Source organism: Crocuta crocuta, unplaced genomic scaffold (genome assembly GCF_008692635.1).
Source record: "Crocuta crocuta isolate KB4526 unplaced genomic scaffold, BGI_CrCroc_1.0 scaffold344, whole genome shotgun sequence".
NCBI classification, from domain to species: Eukaryota; Metazoa; Chordata; class Mammalia; order Carnivora; family Hyaenidae; genus Crocuta; species Crocuta crocuta.
In genome coordinates, this window is record NW_027533081.1 from 2,411,790 (window position 1) to 2,421,132 (window position 9,343).

Here is a 9,343-nt window from a genome sequence, read left to right on the forward strand (position 1 = left end):
GGGGGGGGGGGGGGGGGGAGGGGAATGTGGCAACAGCACCTGGAAGCCAAAGGCAATTCATTTCTGCTACAGAAATGTTTGTGTCTCCCCCAAATTCCTATGTTGAAGCCCTAACCCCCAATGTGATGACGTCATATGGGTGGGGCCCCCATGATAGAATTAGGCCCCTTATAAGAAGAGACAGCGGAGGGCTTGTTTTCACTGTCACCACATGGGAACGCAGCGAGAAGGTGGCCATCTGCAAGCCAGGAAGAAAGCTCTCACCAGAACCATACCACACTGGTACCCTGATCTCAGACCTCCAGCCTCCAGAACTGTGAAAAAATAAATTTCTGTTGTTTAAGCCACCCAGTCTGTGGCATTTTGTTATGACAGCCTGAGCTGACTAATACAACTTCTTTCTTACATCTCTGATATATTTCCCAGATCTTTTTTACAATGCACACAAACTGGTAAAATCAGAAATGTTTTTAGTTTTGTTTATTGCGTCTCATGTGTCAACACTGGATGGGGTAGCCTTGCCCCAAGAAGGGTGAGTGAGCCAGTGCTCTGGCACCAGGACCCCCTTCCAAGACCCCCATGCCATGGGGTTCCCGCCCACCACAGTCAGCCCTGCAGGATGGCTGGAGAAGGCAGGGCTTTGGTGCCGCCTCTGCCTCTCTGGAGCCCCCGGCAGGTCTCCCAACCTCTTGGGACCTGCTTCCTCACCTGGAAAATGAAGATAACAAGACCCACCTCACAGGGTATAGAGAGGCCACACAGCCCACTCAGAGGTGCTGCACAGTGGGTGCAGGAAATGCGTGGCCCACCTGTGGGGTCATCTCAGGAGTGCCTCATGTCACCTCTGGCAGGGACCCAATGCCCCCACTTGACAGAAGGGTGGTCAAGTCACGGCTAGAAAGGGCACGCTGGTGCCTAACCTGGCCTCCCTCTAGGCTCTGACTCTGGCATGTGCACTGGACCCTGCAAATTCCATGAGCCTTTGCGTAGGCAGTTCCCCTTTCCAGAATGCCTGCATATCCCGACACATCCCCTTTGGAAGGGCTCTTCTCACAGTCCCACCATGCCAGCCCTTGGAGGATGGACCCTTCCCAGTCTGTTCCCCTCCCACACCGCAGCCTTGCCTGAGGCGTCCTGTCCATCCTCACACCCACCCCCAATGCTGGACTCAGACCCGATGGGGCCATTTAGGGAGCAGGTGAACAAGCAGAGCCCTGGAGCTTGGCCAGGGTCTCAGCCAAGGGCTCCCACCATGGGGTGCTTGGCAGGGAAGAAGCATCAGCTAGGCCTGAGGGGTCCTACATTGAGTTACATGCCAAGCAGCTCTTGAATCCACCTGGGCCTTAGGGCAATGTAGGGACAGTGAATTTACCAGTGCTGGTGTTGGCCATGTGGCAGGAAATGAGCCACAAGGGCCTGAGAATGAAGGTCTGGAAGCCCTCCCTCCCTAGTTCCCATGGCCTACTCTAGGAACATACCCCCCCCACCCCCAGACCCCCTTGTCACTGATGGGGAAGCTCATGTCTCTGTCAGGCTTTCTGTCTACGTCAGGCTTCCTGTAATTTGGAATGGGGGGAACAGTCAGTCACAGCGTCAGGAAGGGTTCCATAGGGGCACTGAAGTACACACACACACACACACACACACACACACTGCCACAACCTGCCTCGGGCCATCCCCGGGGGCTGGGCTGTGGCTCCGGCAGCAGGTAAAGAATGGAGTCCATTAGGGCCACCATCTGTCTCGGCCCGTGACGAGTCCTCTCAGTGACATCCGGGAGGTATGTAGATAGAATATCTTTATGGGGAGAGTTTTTCTTTTGCCAATTTTCGAACAGGAAGCCAGACACTTGTCACACCTGTCCCCATGTCAGCCTCTGCCTGACATAAATTGGGGCTGAGGCAGGGAGATGAAAGACAGCCTGGACACGGCCGGTGTGCAGGGGCCACATGTCATACGGCCGGGAGCACACAGAGCAGCGGGCTGGCCTCCTGCTGGGGCTGGGCCCAACACAGGGCTGGCCTCAAACTAAAGGCTAGAAAACACTTAACCAAGAGAATGGAGGGAGAAACAAGTAACCCCCAGGGACCTGCCCAGACCCCCTCCACCCAGCCCCTACCCCTGGTATACATCTTGTTGCGTAGCTAACCCCATCAAAGGTGAGGAGGGTCCTGCCCAGGGGATGGGGGGTGGGAGGAGGCGACCTGCCAGATGTAGGAACTACAGCCCCAGGGCACCCTTCAGCTCCTTCATCAGTTCCTGCCAGGTGGGGAAAGCCACCTGTGCCCTGGGGTGAGAAGCGCTCACTGCCCGAGGGACGGTGACAGTCCTCTAGCTGCCTCAGATGGCCCTGGGGTCTTGGCCTCAGCCCCGAAGGAGACCTAAGAGCTGAGTTCTCACCAGGCTCATCGGCCACTGAGTCACACAGCTTCATCCTTCAGGAAGCCCCATGGAGCCTCGGTGGGGGCTGGGCAGGGGGGTGACTAGCCAGCTCTGTGCTCCCTGAGGACAAGGAAGGTGCCGAATGTGTCTTGGGAGGGCAGGGGGGCCTCGAACAGGGTGGCGGAGGGAAGTGGACAGTGGGGAGCTGTAGGAGGAACTTGGCAGAGCCCTGGGAAGGGTGGGGGCAGGGCAGAGCACTGGGGCCCACTCCCAGTTCCTGGCTGCGGTGTGCTGTGGAGGCAGGTGGGAGAGCTAGGTGCGAGCATCCTGTGTGACCTTGGGCCCCACAGCCCTCCCAAGACTGCTGTGATGAGGTGTCCAGCCCATTCTGGTGACTGGCCTGGCCTGGCCTTTCTCCGTAGTGCTTCTTCCAGCCACGTGTTGGGGATGGGAGGTGCTTTTGGGCTGGAGGCCACACCCTGGGGGCAGGTGGCCCGTGCTTCTGCTGCCTGCACCCCACCCTGCCCAATGACCATTGGCCCTTCCGCTGGACCACAAAACTGCTGCAAAATGAACTGTGGGGCAGAAGTCTCCACATTGTGAAGGCAGAGGGACCTTGAATTTCCCTCTAAGTCAGCGTGGAGTGACCAGGCCCTGCTGGGACTTGGGCTCCTCGCTGAGAAGTGGAGATGTTTTCCTTGGGTCCCAGCATCCCCTCCAGACTCCCCTGCCACCGGCCTTGTCTGGACTTATGCATGTTCCCACCCCAACTCCTAACTTGGCTCCCCTTAGCATGAACTGATGTCACAGACTCCCCTTGGGATAGGTGGCAAGGACCCTCCTGGCTAGAAGACTGATGGGGAGTGGCAGACCCAGACAGGGGCTCCTGCTTTGCTCCCATGGCTCAAGAGAGGCTTTGGCTTCAGGGAGTACAGTGGCTGCACACCCTGCTTCCTGGGTTCCACCAAAGACCCCCCCTCCCTTAGGGCAGGGCTGCTGCAAAGGACTTGGGAACCCGAGGGGGCTCCTAAGAGACGGAGGCCCCCTGACCCACTCAGGGCCCCAGAAACCCCATCACCAGCCTCTCTTTCCACAGGAAGTTCCATCTGAATGGGCCAATCAAGCTCCCATGAAGGGCAGGGCCTTGGGGGTAGCACTTAACATTGACTCCCCCTTCAGAGTCTCCCCTGTGACAGAAAGACTCAGAAGGTGAGTGACACATCCAGGTGCTCACCTGGCTCTGGGCTAAAGCCAGGAGGGTCCCAATGCCAGACACTGCCTGCTCTGCCTTTGCCCGGAGGGGATCCCCCACAGGTTGGCATCTCTGCCTGTGTCTAGACCCATGACTTTGCTCATCTGAGTCCTGGAGAGGGGGCTGCCCTCTTGCAGGCAACTGGTCTACACTTGACAACCAGTAGCTGTCCCCAAGGGCCACGCCTGCCAGCTCCTGTGTCTCTGGGGAACTGACTCAAGGCACAGTTCATGGCTCCCTATATCCCAGTGCCAGGCCTGGGCTGGACTTGGGGATGTGGAGATAGGGAGGTAGGCACAGGTGTGCATGTCAGGCACTGAGACCAGGGAACTGGGGGCCTCTCCCAGGGAGGGTAGAAGACAAGGTTCCCAAATGAGACTCCCCGGCCCAGGCCCTGAAAACAAGGGGGGCTCATCTAGACGTGGCAGTTTAAGCAGGAGGAACTTGGCTGCCAGGCAACATGACACGGAAAGCATCTCGGAGCCTGAATGGAGGACAAGATGGCAGCCAGGCAGCTATGGGGGTCTGTGGCCTTCGGCCTGGGACGGGGCTGGCCTGCAGCAGGCCCTCAGTGAGGGATAAAAGGGGATGGACCTCCCTGGAGCCCAACTTGACACTGGACTTGTTTTGGGGGATGGGAGGCAGCAAGGACCCTGGGCCTAGGGTGTGAATGTTGGGGGTGGAAGGCAGGTGGTACAGGGGTGATGACCACTGGACAGACTGGGTCTGGGGGGCCTGTGACTCCAGTAGGGCAGAGCTACACATGCAGGGGGAAGAGACGTGGAACTGCTGGGTAGGGGCAGCCTAGGGGCCTGAGACCCCTGCTCAACTGCATACGCCTGGCATACAGCAAGGAGGCAATAAATGCTTGCTATGCAATCATGGGGACCAGAGGGCCAGAACAGAACTTTGTGACAGGTCAAGCCAGGCCCCAGAGCTGGCCTTGCTGGGGTGGCTGGGGAGGCAAGTAAGTTTGGGGCCTCTGGGTTTCCAGCTGGCCTTGAAACCCCCACCACCCCTCCTTTCATGTCTACTCACTGTCGCTTGCTCTTTATGGAGCACATACTGTGTGCTTGGAGCATGACACCATGAGACAGCCTCCCAGCCCCCACCGGTCTCCCCCAGAGCCCAGCACCCTACACGCCTCAGACTTGGAGCGTTTTTCCCACCCACTAAGGCACTGAACTGAGCGCACCACGTTTGGTCAACAGCCACTGATTACGGATGAGGCCTCTGGTGACCAGGAAAGGGCGGGTGCTGCCCAAGGTCACACAGTGAGCCGACACTGCACAGGCTGATCCAACGCCTGCCCAGACTTCAGGGTGGGGAGACTTCTGGCAGGTCCGTGAGCCTGCCCCATCTGGGCCCTGGCAGGATGTGAATAAAGACAACATCTCAACAAGGTCACAATAGCTGGGACAGATGGAGGACAGGGAGCTGGGCCCGGGCAAGTGAAAGGGCAATCCGAGAAGGCTCCCTGGAGGAGGTGAGGGACCCAGAGCTCTGCCTTGGCCTGAGCCCCTGGGCACTCCACCCCCTTCCTCGATGGGCCCCTCACTAGCTTCAGCCTCAGCCTGACATTTCCCGTGACATTTGCCGCGAAGAAATAGAGTCATAAACCCAAAGGTTAAATTTGCACATTGCCTCACACTGCCAGGAGAAGCGTGGTCCCTCCACCCACTAGTGCCATGGCTGCAGGGTTTGTGTGGGATGGCCCACCCATTCCTGGGGCCTTTAGTAGGGGCCCAAAGGTCCCCCTTCCAGGCCCTCTGAGAATCTGAGCCACGGTTGCCCAAAACAGTTTCTGGGCACACCAGTCCCTGAAGCATGTCACATGGGGTGCCCGTCAGAGGCCCTGCCCAATCCACTTGCAAACCTGAGGCTCCGAGACACCCCGCAGTAAAGGAGCTCTGTCAGTGCCACTTAACCCAGCCAGTCCCAAATTTGCTTGACCACAAAGCCCTTGTTCAATCTGCACCAACATTCTGTGGAACTTCAATTACACGGAGTGCGATCTGTGATGGCCAGTTAGGAATGCCTCAGTGCTGACCAGCAGGCAGAGGAGCACCCCCAGGGTGCTGGGCGAGCTGCCTAAATAAGGCTGGGTCAGCTCCTGACACCCCGGCCCTTCCAGTTGGACTCCCCGTATCACCAGTGGCCCAGCTCCACGTGCCAGGCCCAGATGGGGCTCACAGCCTGTCAGACCCACCTGAGCCAACACAAGCCCCTGGCTTCTGTCCACACAGCACCTTCCACAGCCCCTCCAGGAGGTCTGTCTCAAGCCCTGTCTTTCAGCTCTACCTCCTGGGCCTGGCTGCCCTGTCCTGGGGGGAAGGGGGTGGTGAAGGCTGTTGGATGGTGCCGCAGGGCAAGGCAGCAGGCCCACGTGGAGACAGGACTGTCAGGATGCTGCAGGGTCAGGGCAGAGGCGGTGAGAAGGGGGCAGAAGAAAGGCAGCCCAACGCCCAGCTGCATAAGGGCCATCCTCAGAGTCAGAATCCGGATCAAAGCCTGGAAGCAGATTCCCCCCCCTACCAGTGAGAAACTCCACCCCAGGGGAGGGAGAGGCCCAGGGAGCCCATCCATAAACTGTTGGGAGGGGGTGAGGATCAGGGCTTGCTACCGCCAGGGGAAGGGACTTGTGGCCACACCCTGGGGGAGACCCTCGGAGTCCTGCACTGAGGACACTGGGGGCATGAGCTGAGTGCATTTCCCTGAGGGCCAGTTCCAGGACTATGGACACCGTGAGAGACTGAGGCAGGTTCAGATAAATAAATGATAGCGAATCTTCAGGAAGGGATTCCACACATACCAGTAAGCCCATGATGCACAAGAATAGATCCCAATGTGCAAAATGTTTAAAATACAGTGACAAAAGAAGAAACTGCAGCACACAACACCCGGCTGGGCCCACACGCGCCAGTGACGGCTCTGGGAGATACAGCGGGTGTGGACAGCCTCTCCACCCTCTGGCTGGGCTTCCAGTTTTGGCTCTGTGACCACCTGTCCCTTAAAGCATTGAGTCCTATAAATTCAGGAGGGCAAGGATCACATCCCTTTATCTGTCAGGCTCCAAATAGGGTCTAACAGGCTAGGGAACAAATGAATGAGTAAATGAATGGGTGTCTGAGTAAATCAGGAGCAGTCACAATGTCTGGGATGGGGCAAGTGGGACACAGGGTGGGGGACACTGAGAGATGTCTAGGTTGTTGAGGGGTTACCTTGAGAGGGAAAGTGGGGGGCTGGGGGCCAGTGCTGCGGCACAGCTTAGGGGAGAGCGGAGGACAGCCAGGCCGGCTCCTGTTGACCTTGAGGCCCAGGCCCTTGGTGGCCACCGAGGGAGGCAGCCCTGCCTGGGAGTCAGAGGTCAGGGCCCACCAGGCTAGGGGCGGGGTGACATGAACTTCATTAACCAGACACAGTCAAGAGCCCTCAGGAGCCCCACAACAGGGCTCAGGGGCAGGGGCATCACACACTCATACACACTAACTCACACACCCATTCACTCCTTCAATGCAATTCACTCATTCACCATAGAGCTGCTTCCTGGTGCTCCTGTTCTCCTGACCCCTTTCCAGATGTACAGACTGAGGCTCTGTGGAGACGCTGGCCACAGGCCCAGGAGAGCAGGAAATGCAGCCCTGGGAGATGGGTTCCCTCTGCCCCCACTAGCTGGGACCCTCCTGGTGCTGCACCAGCTGCCACAGGCGTCCATGCCACAGTCATGAATCCAGGCCTGGGGCAGGGAGCAAGGGGGGACCAGAGCCAGGAGGCAGCCCTGCTTATGGCTGAGCACAAGTCCTCTGGCCTGGAAGCAGCAGAGGAAGGGGAGTGGAGTCCAGTGAGCATGGGGGAACCAGGGCCACACACGGCCAGCCCCTCATAGTCCGTTGCTCACAGAGAGTAACAGCAAACAAACTCTCGGCCCCAGCCCTCGGGTTCCTTGGACAGCAAGACTTCCTCTTCTGCCTTCTAGAGCCCCAGCACAGCCTGTGTGTGTGTGTGGGGGGGGGGGGGGTCTCTTCTACAGAAACCCCTCCCTCTTGCTTCTTGAGACGCACTGGGCCCTCTCCCCTTCCTTTCATCTGTGATCACAGGGAGAGGGCCGGTCCCAACTGCAGGACACCCAGCCGGCTATTAATCCTCACATAGAGAAACTGAGGCCCAGGTGTTCTGTGGGCTCCCTGCTGTGAGGGGCAGAGCAGACATGCCGCCCAGCTTGGGAAGCACACTGCTGGCCACTTCCCACCTTCTGAAGTGCTCTCCCTCACTCCCTGCCCCCCAACTGCACCTCACCGCTTTCCAACTCCCCTGTGCCCTCTATGGGTCTTTATTTCCCCATCCTCAGACAGGCACAAGGGAGGGCCGGCTGGCAGTGCAAGGTTTCTGGGAGGACTTCCATTTGCGGGAACCACGATAGGGCTTCTGGGGTGGCAGGGGTGGGGTGGGGTGGGGTGATGTTTGGGGTATTTTGAAGGCTAAAGTCCTGGCATCAGAAGCCCATGGGGACCTTGGCCTGGAAGTACCCCCTAACAACCCGTGAGGGATTACTGGCCCATGTCACGGGTGAGAAGGCTGAGGTACACAGAGGTGAATGGTCATACTCAAGGTCATACCACCGACGGGTGGCTCAGCCAGGACCCAAATCCAGGCTGTTGTTCTACCATCCCACACCCAGCAGCCAGGGCTTAGGAGTGGCCCTCTGCCAGGTGGCAGGGTGCTGGCCATCACCTGGCTCCGTCCCTCCCGTGGAGCTTGCTTCTTCCTCACCTTGACAGACTTAGAAAAGAGGAAAAGCCAGCTCCCCCGTCTGCCCTCCCGTGAGGCCCAACCTCCGGCCTGCCCCTCTGTTTTACTCCCACACACTCTGTAAGGATGACCCACTTGTCCCCATCTATAGACAAGGACACCGATGGTGGCTGGGGGACCAGGCAGTTATGGCCCTGCCTCTCCAAGCCCTGGCCCAAGGTCCTCCTCACCACAGTGAGAGCGGATCACCAACACCCTTACCTCAGTGCCGCACATGGCACCTGAGACAGGTGACACACCACAGAGCACCTCACCAGTAAGTCTCTGACCGTGGGGCAGGGCCTTCCTGAGGTCACCATGGGTCAGCCTCAGTGTGGGCACATACCTGTCCCCCATTGGGCTTAGTGGCAGTGACTGCAGAGCGTGGGGGAAGGGTCTGGTCTATGTGTCTCTGTGTTGACCTCGAGGTTTGAAATGAGCCTTCCCTGCCGGGTGGGTCCCAGCCCCCATCGGCCACCATTGCCCCAGAAAGGGGGGAAGGGGAGGAGTGTCTGGGAGCCCTTTTGCTTCACACCCTAGGCTGGGCGCACTGAATTAGCTCCCCAGCACACATCCTTAGTGCCTCCGCTGAAGATTTGGGTAAAACCTGGTCGCAGCCTGTCTGGGCATACACAGGCACCCACACTGGAGGCAAAGAGACACATGCCGATGCGGTCACAGGCACATATGGTCATGCGTGCAGAGACACACGTGCAGAAGCATACTGAGTCACACACACACAACCCCCCTCCCCACACACACACAAAGACCCGAAGGGGCTGTGGAGGGGAGACTCCTAGGACTCGGGGGTAGGCAGACAGAGGTGGGGCCGTGCTCCTGCAGCCGGTTTCTCGCCCCTCCATCTGTGAGCTCTGGCTGCCCAGAGCCTCCCCCTCAACACATGTGCATGTAGGCAAGGGA

The 9,343-nt window shown here is 58.7% G+C and overlaps 1 protein-coding gene across 1 annotated transcript in view; it reads right to left on the reverse strand.

The window, feature by feature from the left end:
* Window positions 1-9,117, reverse strand: part of RTN4R (reticulon 4 receptor) — a 24,189-nt gene extending 15,072 nt beyond the window's left edge. Inside the window, exons 1-3 of the mRNA XM_077745929.1 lie at window positions 9,067-9,117; window positions 6,856-6,987; window positions 5,936-6,043 (exon numbers count right to left, since the gene is read on the reverse strand). Of these exons, the coding sequence (XP_077602055.1) occupies window positions 5,936-6,043; window positions 6,856-6,987; window positions 9,067-9,117 (291 nt within the window). The remainder of the gene's footprint in view (window positions 1-5,935; window positions 6,044-6,855; window positions 6,988-9,066) is intronic.
* Between the last annotated feature and the right edge of the window lie 226 nt (window positions 9,118-9,343).